Here is a 15,582-nt window from a genome sequence, read left to right as displayed (position 1 = left end):
TGGAAGGAGATTGGGGTGTCGGCTCTTGAGGGGTTAAAACTGGGAGGCGGGAGGAGGGCTGGACCAAGGGGTGGGGAGAAGAGCAGGAGGCCTCAGCAGCAGACAAGTGGTCAGAGGCCCAGGGGACGGACAGGGGCAGGCAGACATGCGGCCAGGACTCTGGGGCCTGGACAGGGTCTGCCAGGCCCCGTGACAAGAGAATCCCTCGCCCCGGCCCGGGGAAGGGCCATGGTGCTGCCTGCCCGACATGTCAGCCGAGGTGCGGCTGAGGCGGCTCCAGCAGCTGGTGCTGGACCCTGGCTTCCTGGGGCTGGAGCCCCTGCTCGACCTTCTCCTGGGCGTCCACCAGGAGCTGGGTGCCTCCGATCTGGCCCAGGAGAAGTATGTGGCCGACTTCCTGCAGTGGGGTGAGTGCTCCCCAGCGAGGGGCCCTCTGGGTGGGGAGGGGGCAGGGGCAGGAGATGGGTCTGGGCACAGGGGCCTGGCTGTTAAGGGGCAGGACAAACATGGGGAGATCCTGCAAAGAGGTCCACAGTTTGGACCTGGTTTCTGGGGCAACGTGCCCCTACCCACTGTACCACCCTGGCAGGGCAGAGTAAGGTCAGCAGAGGCCAGGGCAGCCGTGACTCAGAGCCATGGCTGGGGAACCATGGCAGGCTAGGCTGGGCCTGGCCTCCTGTTTTCCTCCTGCCCCCTCTGCCCCAGTCTAGGTCTAGGGACATGCGTGCAGCCATTGCTCCTGGGACCCTCTCCACCCAAAACGGCTCCTATAGTCTTCCACACTGGTTCCCGGAGTGCAGGGCTAGTGGGGGGGTTGGGAGGGTGGGGATGGCATGGGCAGCTGCCAGGGGTGTGGCTGACAGGCAGGTGCTCGGCGCCAGCCTTTTCAGCTGCCCCAACAGGTGCCCAGGCACCAGGAGGGTGCAGTGACTCACAGGCCCTAGGGAAGAACCAGCTACGCACACAGGCGCCACTAGGTCCCCCTGTCCTCCTGGTTGAGGAGGAACAGTTTGGGGTTTGGGAGGTACCCACTTTCTTCCAGGGTTCTAGGTCACCACCCTCTCCCCCATAGTGGTCCCTACTGGCCTGTGTGGGTCAGCTCATGCCCCCTCCAGCTCCCACCTCCTTTATTGGTCCTATTTCAAGGCCTCTGATCCTCAAGCTGTCCTACAAAATCCCTTCTCAAAAGGTCTTTCCAGACCCTGGGGACAAGTCTGGGGGGGAAAATGCCCTAAGGCCAGCTTCCTGCCCCATCCAACACCCAGCACAGGTCTCAGGCTCCCCTAGTTCCTGTTACCCTGATACCTTGCTTCTGTGTCACTCCACATGCCTGTCTCTCAGTGTCCTGCTGTTGGTCCTTGGCCTGTGTGCCTGTCTGGGTCACTGTCTGTCTCCTGTTGCAACCTTTGCCAACTCCCTTATGTCTCCTGTCCTCTTTCTGACCCAGGCCCCGCTTTCTTCCTCCTCTCCCATTTCACAGATGGGAAGGTGGAGGCCAAAGTTCAGGCCAGTCAGTCTCTAGAAGACCCTACTACCCTTTTCTCCACTGCACCCCCCACCCCCAGCCCTCTGTGACACTCTGGGCCTCCCTTTTACAGAGGGTGAAGCTGGGCTGGCAGGGTAAACTGAGATCTGGGGTGGGGGCAGGGGTCCAGCTCTCCTGGAAAGAGCAAGTCCTTTTGTGGCCTGAGCTGCATCCTGCAGCCCCTCCCCTGCCAGGCCTCCAGGGTGGGGGAGGGGGCCTGGGTTCCTGCTGCCTTAAAAGGGCTCAATGTCTTGGCGTTCTCCTCCCTCCCCCATTCTCCCCCTGGCCAGTTTTTCCCTGTGGACCCACTCTCCCTGAACCCCCTCTCTCACCTCCACAACCTACTCAATTTCCCCTCTTTAATGTCCATACCCATCCCTTTTCCACCCTGCCTCCCAAAGTCCTGGCTTCTTCCACCCTATGGGAGGCCAGGCCTCCCTCTCCCCATTGCCCCTGAACCTCCACTCCCGGCCTACACCCCTCGCTCACTGCTGAGTGTTTCTAGCCATAGGCCCTTCTCTTCGAGAGCCCTAAGGGCCATTTGTAAGCAAAGCCCTCCTGCCTCCCAGGGAGGACGCCCTTCACAATGCCCCAGCTGTGTTGGCACTGGCATCTCCCTCTCCTGTTCCTTCTAGCTCCAAATTCTCTTTCCCAAAGTGTGCTTCAAGAAGCACAGCCCCTCACTCCACACTGCTGGATACAGCTGCCGTTCTGGGTCACAGCCAAAGTCATACTAAATGAGGAGGTTAGGGACGGGGACTGGGGACTGCTCCTTAACCATCCATAGTGGGGATGGAGGGAGGCCCTGAGGCTCAGGGCTTGTCTCCTACACCTGTTTTTTCAAGACCTCGGGCTCTGCAGACATTTGTTGCCCACTTTTTCCATCCTCTGGCCCAATGCTCTGTGCCAAAAACGGGTTCCCAGGCGTTTCACCTCCATGAGAGGGTCCTGGAACCTCACGCGGTATTTCTGTGGGAACTAAAGTGGAGCTGAGGGGCAGAGAGAAGAGGAGACTGAAGGACAGACCCTTGTCTCTAGTCTCCGTCCAAGTGACGCTTGGATTTTCCTCTTACCCACTGCCCGTGCCCCAGCGGAGCCCATTGTAGCGAGGCTTAAGGAGGTTCGACTGCAGAGGGATGACTTTGAGATTCTGAAGGTGATTGGACGCGGGGCATTCAGCGAGGTGAGTCCCGAGTGGCCCCACTGGCCAGCACTTTATTTGCTGTGGGCGGGGCATAGAAGCTGGGGCGGGGCCTGAGAAATTGATGAATGACTAAATGTTAGAACTAAGACTGGGCCTGGATGGAGGCGGGGCTTGAGGCCCAGGGGCGTGGTGTGGCCAGTGCCCGTGAGGCCACAGTAAGTGAAGATGGCGGTGGAGCTGGTGTAGACCTTTCGGTTTTCCCAGTCGCCTTGGCTACGGTCAGTCACAGTGTTTCCGCCCTCAGGTAGCAGTGGTGAAGATGAAGCAGACGGGCCAGGTGTATGCCATGAAGATCATGAATAAGTGGGACATGCTGAAGAGAGGAGAGGTGGGTGCCCCGGCTGTGTGTGTGGGGGTGAGGGGTTGAGGATCTGCTCTTCTCACCTTTAGCTTTTCTGGGTGTCGCACAGGTATCGTGCTTCCGTGAAGAGAGGGATGTGTTGGCAAATGGGGACCGGCGCTGGATCACACAGCTACACTTTGCCTTCCAGGATGAGAACTACCTGGTGAGTTCCCGGTGACTAGGAAGGACAGATGCCCCCTACACACACACACACGTGCTTCACCAACGAGCCCAGTAGGGAGAGGAAGTGGTAGGATCGAGGGAGCCGCCCCCACATGCCTGTGAGATGTGTGTTGGTAGGCACAGATTCAGGCAGAGGAGGTGCCTTTTATTGCTCTTTTCCTGGCGATTTTGGGGTTTGTGTAGAGAGCCAGATGGAGGAAATCCCCCTGGATGGGAGAGCGTTCCAGCATCTTGGGGTGCACCACTTGGGCAGGGAGTATCTGGGATCCATCTTCTGAGTCGTGGGAGGCCTTTTCCCTAAGTGTCTCTGGGAGAGGGAGCAAATCTGTCCAGTGACATCCTGGGAGGGTCTCTGATTAGGCCTAAGATCTTTGGGTCTTCTCTGGTATGGGGCTGCGTGATCTCTACTCAGGAACGGGTGGCTCTGGGAGTCTTTGCCCCTGGGGATCAGAGATTGGTTCCTAGGGAGGGCTACTGATCCCCATGACGCGCCCCCTCTCAGTACCTGGTCATGGAGTACTACGTGGGCGGGGACCTGCTAACGCTGCTGAGCAAGTTTGGGGAGCGGATCCCGGCCGAGATGGCGCGCTTCTACCTGGCCGAGATTGTCATGGCCATAGACTCAGTGCACCAGCTGGGCTATGTGCACAGGTGGGCGTGGCAGGGGCTGAGGGGCAGGGCCTGGGTGGGGCCCTGAGAGGGATAGCAAGCTTGTATGGGAAGGGTACCTCGACGGTGGAACCCAGAGCTGACCGGCCTAGAGAAGGACCACCTCACCTCGGCTGTGCCCACTGGGGGCGGGGCTCGGGGAGTGAGGTCCAGAACCGTAGAATCCTTACGCGGTGGAACCCTAAGTGGGCACTAGGCAGAACTGCCCAAAGGGGCGGAACCTGGCAAGGTAGATATCCAGCATCCTTCCCTCTTCCCTCTGCATAGAGACATCAAACCCGACAATATCTTGCTGGACCGCTGTGGCCACATTCGCCTGGCAGACTTTGGCTCCTGCCTCAAACTGCGGGCTGATGGAACGGTGAGCTCGGGGACAACTCCGCCCACCAACGAGGGGACGGGGAGGTGCAGGGTGGGGGCGGGCACCTGGGCGCAGGTGGGGGGGGGGGGGGGACTAAATTTAGAACCTTGAGAGGGGAGGGGGCGACCCTGGACTGTGTCCTGTAGTGCAGTTAGACCCGGGAGGTCGGAAGGGGAGGGAATACGTGTTCACGGTGTGGTCAGGAGGACAGGGCGCAGCCCTGCTCTGGTCCTGTCGTTGCAGGTGCAGTCGCTTGTGGCAGTGGGTACCCCCGACTACTTGTCTCCTGAGATCCTGCAGGCCGTAGGCGGCGGCCCTGGGACAGGCAGCTACGGGCCTGAGTGTGACTGGTGGGCGCTGGGTGTGTTCGCTTATGAAATGTTCTACGGGCAGACGCCCTTCTACGCCGACTCCACTGCTGAGACCTACGGCAAGATCGTCCACTACAAGGTGAGCTCAGCCCCAAGCAACCGCTTCTTTTCCACAAGCGCTCCCAGGCTACCATCTCTTCTTTCACTCTCCCTCGAGCAGGAGCACCTGTCTCTGCCACTGGTAGACACTGGGGTCCCAGAAGAGGCTCGAGACCTCATCCAGGGTCTGCTGTGTCCTGCGGAGATAAGGCTAGGACGGGGTGGAGCAGACGATTTCCGGAAGCATCCTTTCTTCTTTGGCCTTGACTGGGAGGGTCTTCGAGATAGCCTACCCCCCTTTACACCGGACTTCGAGGGTGCCACCGATACTTGCAACTTTGACGTGGTGGAGGACGGGCTCACTGCCATGGTGAGCGGGGGCGGGGTAGGTACCTGCGGCCCTGTTCGGCTCCGGGAACCTCCCCATCCCCCTTACATAAAATTGGGGTAATTACAGTGCCTACCTTCTGGAGTCCTGAGTTGTTCATTCCCTAGTGTACCTGCTCTGTGCTACCCAGTGCTGGGGACCTAGTTCAGTCCCCAGAGTGATCATGGATAAGATGGAGTACAGAGGGTTGGGCTCTTGACCCACAGGAAGGTGTGAGAGGGCTTCTTGGAGGAGGGGGGCTCTCTGAACCAAGACCTAGAGGGCGGAGGAGAGAAGCAGGAGAGGGATCTTCCTTTCCTAGGCTATATCTCTTTCTCTTTTTGTTTTTTGGTATTGGGAATTGAACCCAGGGGCACTTAGCCACTGAGCCAAATCCCCAGCCCTTTTTTACACTTTATGAGAGACAGGGTCTCGCTGAGTTGCTTAGGCCCTTGCTCAGTTGCTGAGGCTGGCTTTGAACTTGAGATCCTCCTGCCTCAGCCTCCCATGTTTCTGGGATTACAGGCATGTGCCACCATGCCCAGCTGCTCTTTTCATTTTTTATTTTGAGATGGATTCTCGCCAAGTTGCCCAGACTGGCCTGGAACTTGAGATTCTCCTGCCTAAGCTTCCTGAGTAGCTGGGATTATGGGCCTGCAGCTGGGCTTGGTTATGTTGAACAAGCTGTCCCAGAATCCTTCACTCAGGCCCAGGTGTCCTTGTATTGTATTGGGCAGTTCTGGAGACACAGCACTGACCAAGTCAGCCCTGCCCCCTGCCCCCATCTGCTTAGAGCCCTGAGAAGGCAGTGATTAGAGGGTGGTGAGGCCCTGAAGGGAAGCAGCAGGCTACAAGGAAAAATGATGGGGAGGTCATTGTAAATGATTCCTGAGTTGGGGCACACCTAAGCCATGACCAGAAAGGGGTGCATGGCCAGCCCTGATAACTGCTGGTCACATCTGTGTGTCCCTTGTATAGGAAACACTGTCGGACATTCCGGAAGGTATGCCGCTGGGAGTCCACCTGCCTTTTGTGGGCTACTCCTACTCCTGTATGGCCCTCAGGTAAGCACACCTGGGCGGCATGTGATGTGTAGGTGGGGTACCAGCCTCCAGAGGCCCCAGGAGGAGGCTCAGGACCGCTGTGTCAAGGCCCATTGGTGGCCAGTAGGTTTGTGGAATCAGCGTTTTTTTTTGAAGGATCAGTTTTAGGACCAAGCGCTCTTAAGAACCCTTAAGTACTTTAACATTTTAGAATCAATTGCAAAACCTCAGCCCTACATTGGTCTTCCAGAATTTGCAACCCTGGACTTTTACATTTCTAGTACAGAGTCGGGGAAAATAAGCTTGGAATTTTACAATCAGTTACAGAATTTAATCACTTAACAATAAAGTCTTCAAAATGCATCAATTATACAAATGAGACTGCTTATCACAAGTAAATGAGGAAATAGGGATAAGGAAAAGGAAGCTTGTGCCTGAGCCCACCCTCCAGCCATGTCCCTGGCTCATGGCTGGCAGACATGTTTATCAGCTGGGAGGACAGGTGGTTTCCTAATCCACACAGCATCCCTCATCAGTTATGAACTAGAGCCCAGTGCAGAGCAGTTTGGTCACCTCACGGCAAGTCAGGGTTAACCCATACTGTTATAACCCAGGCTGCTGCAGACAGGGTGGCCTTGGAGCATGTCCAGGGTAAATAGGTCCTTGAGAGGTATTCCCAGTGGAGGGATTGTTGGCTAAGGGATGCCAATTTTATTGCAAGTTCATATTCTTAGGAGACATCTGCCCTACGCCCCTGCCCAGCAGCTGGATATGAGGGGGTGTCCTAATAGCTGCAGTCACAGTTTGGGGAATTCCACATCCAGTATTATGACCACATCTGGGAGGGTGCCTAGAACCTGGCATGGTCCTCCTCATTAGGTCTGCTTCCCTGTTCTGAGGTCCCAAGGAGAGGGGTATGCAAAGGTGACAGGTCAAGGGAGGAAATATACAGAACATGGGTGTCTGGGCTCCAAGTTTCCATAGATTTAGAAAGGGCAGCTTCCAGGGGCCTGAGGCGGCAGAAGGGCCTGTCAACTCACCTGACAGTTTGTCCTCTTCACCCTCCCCCACCCCTCCTTGAGCCACTGCCCCATGCCGCTAGGCCACGGGTTCCTGGGGTTTGGCATCCTCTTGGGTAGGACTGGCTCTTCCTCTCCTCTCCCTCTCCCTCTCTGCAGGGACAGTGAGGTCCCAGACCCCACACCCATGGAACTGGAGGCCCAGCAATTGCCTGAGCCACATGTGCAAGTGCCCAGTATGGAGCCCACAGTGTCCCTACCAGAGGAAATAGTGAGTAGCTGAAGGCGAGACTGCTCAGCTCCTGCAGGAGAGCAAGCCTATGCTTCCCAGGTGGCTGGTGGGGGGCACTGCTTAGCCCCCTGGGAGCTGAGTGGACAGAAACAGAAAAGCAGCAGAGACGAGGCCACGTCAGTCAAGAGATGGTCCCTCTGAGGACATCAGAACAGGGCACTACCTCTGTATGTGCGGGAGGGGCTCTGAGGAGTCTGAGCTGAGCACTGGTGAGACGCATAGCCAGCTCTGGAGAGAAAAGTGCCCCACCGTCTGCAGAGAACATCAAGGGCAAAGGCCCTGAGGAGACCCTGCCCAGTCCTAAGGCTGGTTGTTCTGAAAAGTGACAGGAATGTCAGTCATATGGCTGCACCGGTGCATGAGGAGGGGCAGGTACAGAGACCAGCAGGAAACAAACCAAGCAAGGCCCTTTGGTAAAGCCACCTTGTCCTGGGGCACTGGGGACACTGGAGCAGGAAAGGGACACGGTCAAGTGGAGCTGGGTTTTAGGAACAGCTCTTTGCTTCCTATGGACAGGAGGGGACCAAACTGAAGCCTGGAGCCGGAATAGCCCACCCTCCTTCAGGAGCTGTGGGGATTCCAGAGCAGGGCGACGGTGGGGGTGGATAAGCTGTGCTCCAGGAGCCACCGGCAGCCCTAAACCCAGTCCCCACCCACAGGCTGAAGTGGCAGATCCAACTGCTGCCCCAGTGGCAGAGACAGAGTCCGAGGTGACACTGCAGGAGCTCCAGGAAGCTCTGGAGGAGGAGGTGCTCACCCGGCAGAACCTGAGCCGGGAGCTGGAGGCCATCCGCAGGGCCAACCAGAACTTCGCCAGGTCAGGTTCCGGCCCGGGTCCCTGACACCCCTGGCCCTCTGCAGCCCAGACCCCACTGGGTCACATTCCTCTTCCCTTCTCAGTCAACTACAGGAGGCGGAAGCCCGGAACCGAGACCTGGAGGCACACGTCCGGCAGCTGCAGGAGCGGATGGAGCTGTTGCAGGCAGAGGGAGCTGCAGGCGAGTACCTCATCTGCCCCCTTCCCCGAGGGCGCCGGGAGGAGGTGGGCCAGCGAGGGGGACATCTGGGGAGGCGAGGGGCCCAGGCTGGGGCACGCCGCGTCACCTCCCTTCTCTGCCCCTCCACGCGCCATACGCCTCTCTCTTCTCCTTCCAGCTGTCACGGGGATCCCCAGTCCCCGGGCCACGGATCCACCTTCCCATGTAAGACCCCTCTCTTTCCCCTGCCTCAGGCCTGCTATCCCTTTTCCCGTACAGGTTTAGGGCTCACCCTATCTCTTTGGGGCTCCATAAGACTGACGCCCTTCAGCCCCAGGATCTCCCTCCGTTCGGTCCTCTCAAATCCCTCCCGGGATCTCCCTAGATTCCTTCCCTGACCTCGACTCTCCTCACTGTCCCTAGCTCGTCCCCCCCCCCCCCCCCCGCCGCCGCCGAAGGCGGCAGGGATGGGCTGGGCTCGATCGGGTCACCTGTCCCTTCTCTCTCCAGCTAGATGGCCCCCCGGCCGTGGCTCTGGGCCAGTCCCCGCTGGTGGGGCCAGGCCCCATGCACCGCCGCCACCTGCTGCTCCCTGCCAGGGTACGTCCCACGCCCTCCTGCCTCTGCTGCTGCCGCGCCCCGGCCTTGCCCCACCCACCCCGTGCCACCACCGCTTAGCTGAACCTCTGCGGGGCTTGGCCCACCGCGGGGAGGGAGGATGAACAGACAGCCAATCAATGCAGGCCGCTAGGAAGTGGCCAATGATGAGCTGCGACAGGATTTCAGGCTAGCGAGCAAAGGATCCGCTGCTGGCGGCTGTCCGGGGTGCGGGGCGGGTTTGGAGAATTGAGGACCCATCTACAGGCATAGGCGGGTCTGCTCTCAGGAACCAATCAAGCCGGTGTCACCGAGTGCTGATCCCGCCCTCTCGCCCGTAGGTCCCTAGGCCTGGCCTATCGGAGACGTGTTCCCTGCTCCTGTTCACCGCTGCTCTGGCTCATGCCGCCTCCCTGGGCTGCATTGGGTTGGTGGCCAGCGCAGGCCATCTCGCCCCAGTCTGGCATCGCCCGGGAACCGCCTTCGTCCCCTGAACCCTAAAACCCCCAGACCATTCTCCACTCAGGCTCGGTTAAAGGGTTGGGTGACCCGGGCTCGGCCTAGAAGCTGATCCCACCGCCTCCCAGTTTATACCGCTCCGGGCGCGGGTCTTCGCTCAGCTCCAATCCTGTGATCCGGGCTCGCCCTCTGGCGGCCGGGAAGGGAGGAGCCGGATTCGTGGCCGGCGAATAGGGTTAGTGGGGGACTTGCTGCCGAGAATGCTGCTGCTGCTGCTGCTGCTGCTGCTGCTGGAGAAAATCGCCTATCCTGCTTTTTTCTGGGCGGGCTGATGCCCCGACGTGGACGGGCAAATCGCGGTCCGGAGAAGGCAGCAGACCGGAGCTCGGCCATCCGATTTTCACCCTCCACGCACCTGCCACCTGTTTTCAAACCATAAATCCTCCCTGTGCATGAACTCCTGCTCTCCCCGGAAAGTTCTACCGCAGCGAACGTTCGGCGCCACCTCTGCCTGTTTCGGGAACCTTTTGCTTTTGCCGGCCCCGCTTTTTTGGGGACTCCTGCGCTCCCATCCCTTCTCACGTGCGCTGCTCTCGGGGACACAGCTGGCTCCGCCCGTCTCGGCGGTTTGGATATTTATTGCCCTTATCCTCCAACTTGCTGGCAGCTTCCAGGACTCCCTCACCCTAATCCACGTTTTGGATGCACTGAGACTCGACATTCCTTGGTATTTATTGTCTGCCCCACCTAGGACCCCACCCCCTACCCTCGCAAATAAAAGGCTCTTTCGTCTGCCTGAAGCTCTGGACTCCGTGGTGTAGCTGCGTACGCGTCGTGGGGAGGAGGTTGCCGGGTGGGCCAATCAGGAGGCGAATAGGGCTGGCCAATGGCCCGGCGGGAGCTAGCGGGACACAAAGAGAACGAATCAGGGAGGGGGGAAGGAAGATCTGAGGGGTGGAGTCTCGGCATCCAGCCAATAGGAGATGGTGAGCGGGCCACCCGGAGGCACCGCCTCCCCAGCTGTGGCTCAGCTGTGCCACCCTACGGGTCGGGAAGAAGGGGGTTGGGCAGGCTAGCGCGCCGCCGTCCTCTTTCCACTGCGCCTGCGCAGGCCACGCGCATCCGCTCCTGGGACTTACGCTTAAGAAAAGTTGCAGCAAACTTTCTAGCTCGTTTCACCGGCCCCTCCTCCTTGCCAGACCCGCCCCCCTGCGGAGCCGGGAATTCCGAGGGGCGGAGCGCGCGCCGAGATGGGGAATGGGGGGGCCTTCAGAGGACCCTGGAGACGGAGGCGTGCAGAAGCTCAGTCTCCGGACGGAGGTGGCTTCGCGCCCTTAGCTCTCCTCGACGGCCCGTTACCTTCTCCGTTATCCCGATGGGGAAACTGAGGCCCTGAGCCAGAGGCACACGCAAGGGGGGGCGGGCAGAAAGCGCGGCCAGAGGCGGAGGGAAAACAAAGGGAGAATCACGGACAGACGGGGAGGGGGACGGACACACAGAGACAGAGACCCAAGTGTAGATCTGGGGTCTGGCATTCGGGGCGCGGGGCGGGTGTGTGGCGAGAAGATCGGGAAGCGCGAGGCGGGGGCAGAAAGAGGGGACGGGCGGGGGGAGGGGGCTGGTGGAAGCCCGAGGGAGGAGAAGGAGGGAGGAACTTCCCAAAGTTGCAAAACATGGCTACCTTGCCTGCCGACCCGAGCGCGGGGCCGGCGGCCGGTGGGGAGGCGGTGGCGGCGGCAACCGAAGAGGAGGAGGAGGAAGCGCGCCAGCTCCTGCAGACTTTGCAGGCGGCCGAGGGTGAGGCAGCGGCGGCGGCCGGGGCCGGGGCGGGCGAAGCGGCTGCGGGAGCGGAGGACTCGGGGTCCCCGGGCGTCCCCGGGTCACCCCCGGAGGCCGCTGCCGAGCCGCCCACGGGCCTCCGCTTCTCGCCGGAGCAGGTGGCGTGCGTTTGTGAGGCACTGCTACAGGCGGGCCACGCCGGCCGCTTGAGCCGCTTCCTGGGCGCACTGCCCCCGGCCGAGCGCCTACGTGGCAGCGACCCGGTGTTGCGCGCAAGGGCCTTGGTGGCCTTCCAGCGGGGCGAGTACGCTGAGCTCTACCGGCTACTGGAGAGCCGCCCCTTCCCCGCCGCCCACCACGCCTTCCTGCAGGACCTCTACCTGCGCGCGCGCTACCACGAGGCCGAGCGAGCTCGCGGCCGCGCGCTGGGCGCAGTGGACAAATACCGGCTACGCAAGAAGTTCCCGCTGCCTAAGACCATCTGGGACGGCGAGGAGACCGTCTACTGCTTCAAGGAGCGCTCCCGCGCCGCGCTCAAGGCCTGCTATCGCGGCAACCGCTACCCAACGCCGGACGAGAAGCGCCGCCTGGCCACGCTCACCGGCCTCTCGCTCACGCAGGTCAGCAACTGGTTCAAGAACCGGCGACAGCGCGACCGGACCGGGACTGGCGGCGGCGCGCCCTGCAAGAGGTGAGGGGATCCGGGAGGCGCAAGTCCCCCTTTCCCCGGGACACTATCCGCCAGCGTCCTCCCCCGTGCCCACTGCGGGAATCTAGGCGCGGGTCTTCTTGGAACTTCCCGCTCACACCCCTAGGCCTCCGTGGAGCGTAGGGACTAAGCGTGGATGGGTCAGGCACACGCCCTGGTCCCTCTCCTCCTGGCACCCCAAGCGGAGGCCCGGAGACCTCTTCCCGCTGCTGCCCTCGAAACTGTGTTGGGGATCTCTGTGGGACTGACAGTGAGAAAATGGGGGCCTCCGAAGGGGGTGGGGGGAGGGGCCTTTGCCCACCCCACCCGGGTAGGGGTCGCTTTCTGAGCTCCTCCGCAGCCCGGCCCTTCCCTGACCGTTACTCTTACCCACCCCCACGCCCCCTCCAGCCTAAACAGCGTGGTCGGTCGCCTGCCTTTGTTGTGAAACGTGAACCTTCCCCGGCTCCGGTTTCCCTGTAACCCAAGCCCTTCCCCTCCCACCCCGAGCACCCGGCCTCTCGCTCTTCTGTGACGCCTCTGGGGAAGGATGCTGGGAACTGAGCAGGCGGCCGCCTCCTCATTCTCCAGGCCACGCGCCTGCCTACCCAGGGGACTTGAGGGAAGCCCGGGTGCACAGCCCTGCCCAGTGGCAAACGCGGCCGGAAAGCAGGGCGTTCAGCGCATTGCTCCAGTGTTAGCTTTCCCCGTTGTGGCTATCAGTGCAGGGTCCTTGGGTGGCCTTGGAAAGAGGGTCTGTGACCCCTGAAATAGTCCACAAAAGTTTGGGCTGGGGCAGGTGGGGAGGCAGTGGTCAGCCTCTGCTCCTGGGAGAATCCAGCCCTCAGGATCACAGCTAATGACCCTTTCTCCCTCCAGCGAGTCTGATGGGAACCCCACTACTGAGGATGAGTCCAGCCGAAGTCCTGAGGACCTGGAGAGGGGGGTGGCCCCAGTGGCTGCCGAGGCCCCCACCCAGAGCTCCATATTCCTTGCAGGGGCCACCCCCCCCACTCCGTGCCCCGCCTCCCCCTCCATCCTGGTGAATGGGAGCTTCCTGGCGGCCAGCAGCTCCCCAGCAGTTCTCCTCAATGGCAGCCCTGTCATCATCAACAGCCTGGCTCTGGGAGAGGCCTCCAGCCTGGGCCCCCTACTGCTTACAGGAGGAGGGGGTGCCCCTCCACCACAGCCCAGTCCCCAGGGGACCAGTGAGGCCAAGACCTCCCTTGTCATGGACCCTCAGACTGGGGAGGTTCGGCTAGAGGAGGCTCAATCTGAGGCCCCTGAGACCAAAGGGGCCCAGGTGGCTGCTTCTGGGCCAGCTGGAGAGGACATGGCAGGGCCCCTGCCTCAAGTGGTACCTGGCCCCCCACCAGCTGCATCCTTCCCTCTGCCTCCAGGACCAGTGCCCACTGTGGCTGCCCCACAGGTGGTGCCACTCTCTCCACCCCCCGGGTACCCCACCAGCCTAGGCCCCAACTCCCCACTGTTGAACTTGCCCCAGGTGGTGCCCACCTCCCAGGTGGTGACCCTGCCCCAGGCTGTGGGGCCATTGCAGCTGTTGGCAGCTGGACCAGGCAGCCCTGTGAAGGTGGCAGCTACAGCAGGCCCTGCCAACGTGCACCTGATAAACTCCGGGGTGGGCGTGACTGCCCTGCAGCTGCCTTCAGCCACCACCCCAGGTACCCCCTCCCTAAGGCCTGGATGGAGCCCGGGGAGGGCCTGTCACAGGGTTCTGGGTGGGGGAAGCTTCTCATCCCTGGAGTATACCTGTGCCCTCTGCCAAGTCTAGTGCCCCAAAGTTTTGGCCCCACCCTGAGGGAGCCACTTGCCTGCCTGCAGCAGCTTCATCTCTGCCTGCTCTTGGCCAGTTGCTTCCAGCTCTCATCATTTCCTCTCCCCACAGGAAACTTCCTCCTGGCCAACCCTGTGTCGGGCAGCCCCATCGTCACAGGTGTGGCTGTGCAGCAGGGCAAGATCATCCTCACAGCCACCTTCCCCACCAGCATGCTAGTCTCCCAGGTCTTGCCACCGGCTCCCAGCCTGGCCCTGCCCCTGAAGCCAGAGACAGCCATCTCAGTGCCCGAAGGCGCCCTCCCGGTGGCCCCCAGCCCGGCCCTCCCAGAGCCCCACACCCTGAGCACACTTTCTGCACAGCAGCCATCAACCCCCGCTGCGGCCACCTCTGCAGCCAGTCTGCCCTTCTCCCCGGACTCCTCTGGCCTCTTGCCCAGCTTCCCAGCACCCCCGCCAGAGGGTCTGATGCTGTCGCCTGCGGCTGTGCCAGTCTGGCCAGCAGGGCTAGAACTGAGCACAGGAACAGAGGGGCTGCTAGATGCTGAGAAGGGGCCGGGGGCACAGGTTCCCCACGTTGTGCTGAGGCTGCCAGACCCCGACCCTGAGGGGCTGCTACTGGGGGCCACTGCAGGGGCTGAGGCTGACGAGGGGCTAGAAGCCGAGGCCAAGGTCCTGACCCAGCTACAGTCGGTGCCCGTGGAAGAGCCCTTGGAACTGTGACCAGCTCAGCTTCCCACCTCTTCTGACAATGGTGCTCAAGATGCAGGGACAGTGCCTGGGTTGCTGCAGTCTGAGGGTCCCACACACTGCCCCCCTCCAGCCTGGGTGACCCATCCAGTCCTGGAGGGGCCAAGGAACACGCTGTCCACTCCCTGTCTAGGCCTCTGACCCTTTCTGGATGGGAGGCCTCTGTTAGTCCTCTCCTTGTCTGTCCTGCCATATATAGTGGGGCCCTTGGGGGTCCTGACGTGGGCTCCGCTCTCCTCCACCTGGTACCCGCGAGAGCTGAAGACCCTCCAAACAGCTGGCTCTCCTCCTCTCTCCCTGACACACTGTTAGTTCCACTGACCCAGTGTTCTCAGAACTGCTTGGAATCCGAGGGTGGAGGACAAAGTTCTGGGCCAGAGACTGACGGACTCTTCCCCACGCTTCTCCCTTCTTGCTAAGAAGGGGTGCAGGTGTAGGGAGAGTGGGTCTCCCCTTCACTCTGGACTAAAGCCGCATCACCTCTAGCCCCAGACCAAAGATTCCCTTGTCCCTGGGGCAACCCTGACCCTTGTGTCTAGTTTGTATCCTAAATCTTTATTTTTCTAGGACATGTTATGCCTCCATTTCAATTAAAATAAAGTTAACAGAACCACCAGGGTGTGGGTTAGCTTCCAGTTAGCCCAAAGGACAACTGAACTGCAGAAGGGACTGTGGCTTTGTGACACTGCTTCCCAAGAGGACCGGCTGGAGTCCAGGTTCAGGCTGGGGAAGGTGTGGCAGTGAGGTGACTTTCAAACGGCAGGCCCTGGCACCAAGGGGCCTCCAGATTTGCGGGGAAGGACCACCCCAGAGTCGAAGGAGCAGGGGGACACCAGAGGGCCTTCCCTGTCTCCTTTGCTGGCAACAAGGATTCCACTTGCTTTTATTTTGTTTAAAACAATAAATAGTCTATAAATAGAACAGGGCAGGGAGGGGTGAGCCGAGAATGGACAGGTTGAGACCGTTTGATTCTGGGGGAAGGAGGGCAGGGGTGGAGTCCCCACTCCCAGCGTCACCTCCTTCCACACCAAGGCTCCTCTAATAACCCCAGGGTGGAAAGGGACAGTCTCGGGGGTCAATAAATACGCCTCCTCCCCTTTCCGGGGGAGCTGGCCCAGCGAC

At 60.8% G+C, this 15,582-nt stretch overlaps 2 protein-coding genes and 1 long non-coding RNA gene across 12 annotated transcripts; 2 read left to right on the top strand and 1 right to left on the bottom strand.

Moving 5' to 3' along the window:
- Nucleotides 1–102: 102 nt before the first annotated feature.
- Nucleotides 103–10,249, top strand: DMPK (DM1 protein kinase). 10 transcript variants are annotated; one of them, XM_079118932.1, is made up of 15 exons: nt 103–407; nt 2,564–2,708; nt 2,974–3,057; nt 3,140–3,235; nt 3,758–3,906; nt 4,192–4,285; nt 4,529–4,735; nt 4,817–5,080; nt 6,041–6,126; nt 7,284–7,395; nt 8,076–8,233; nt 8,317–8,414; nt 8,572–8,618; nt 8,908–8,993; nt 9,332–10,249. In XM_079118932.1, exons 1-15 carry the CDS (start codon nt 229–231, stop codon nt 9,489–9,491), a joined length of 1,965 nt encoding a protein of 654 aa, XP_078975058.1. In that variant the 5' UTR covers nt 103–228; the 3' UTR covers nt 9,492–10,249. The 10 variants fall into 10 exon arrangements, 9 of the variants coding, with proteins under 9 accessions (XP_078975058.1, XP_078975051.1, XP_078975053.1 ...); XM_079118925.1 differs by having other exon boundaries at nt 8,904–8,993; XM_079118927.1 differs by having other exon boundaries at nt 108–407; nt 2,617–2,708; nt 4,817–5,065.
- Nucleotides 9,861–11,264, bottom strand: LOC306648743. The gene is made up of 2 exons (XR_013760474.1): nt 11,131–11,264; nt 9,861–10,728 (listed from the first exon to the last, which is right to left on the bottom strand). It is a non-coding gene; the product is annotated as an uncharacterized lncRNA (long non-coding RNA).
- SIX5 (SIX homeobox 5) lies at nt 11,050–15,076 on the top strand. Its single transcript, XM_079118901.1, has 3 exons — nt 11,050–11,919; nt 12,796–13,598; nt 13,823–15,076. The coding sequence occupies exons 1-3, from the start codon at nt 11,123–11,125 to the stop codon at nt 14,431–14,433; spliced, it is 2,211 nt and encodes a 736-aa protein (XP_078975027.1). The 5' UTR covers nt 11,050–11,122; the 3' UTR covers nt 14,434–15,076.
- Nucleotides 15,077–15,582: the final 506 nt, after the last annotated feature.

This window comes from Sciurus vulgaris (genome assembly GCF_902686455.1).
Source record: "Sciurus vulgaris genome assembly, chromosome: 17".
NCBI lineage: Eukaryota > Metazoa > Chordata > Mammalia > Rodentia > Sciuridae > Sciurus > Sciurus vulgaris.
This window is presented reverse-complemented; position numbering and strand designations above follow the sequence as displayed.

Coding starts and splice junctions, on each gene's coding strand:
- DMPK (XM_079118932.1), top strand. CDS start 229: ATGGTGCTGCCTGCCCGACATGTCAGCCGAGGTGCGGCTGAGGCGGCT. Junction 4,286..4,528: donor AACTGCGGGCTGATGGAACG/GTGAGCTCGGGG, acceptor CTGTCGTTGCAG/GTGCAGTCGCTTGTGGCAGT. Junction 5,081..6,040: donor CCATGGTGAGCGGGGGCGGG/GTAGGTACCTGC, acceptor TCCCTTGTATAG/GAAACACTGTCGGACATTCC.
- SIX5 (XM_079118901.1), top strand. CDS start 11,123: ATGGCTACCTTGCCTGCCGACCCGAGCGCGGGGCCGGCGGCCGGTGGG. Junction 11,920..12,795: donor GGCGGCGCGCCCTGCAAGAG/GTGAGGGGATCC, acceptor TTCTCCCTCCAG/CGAGTCTGATGGGAACCCCA. Junction 13,599..13,822: donor GCCTTCAGCCACCACCCCAG/GTACCCCCTCCC, acceptor CTCTCCCCACAG/GAAACTTCCTCCTGGCCAAC.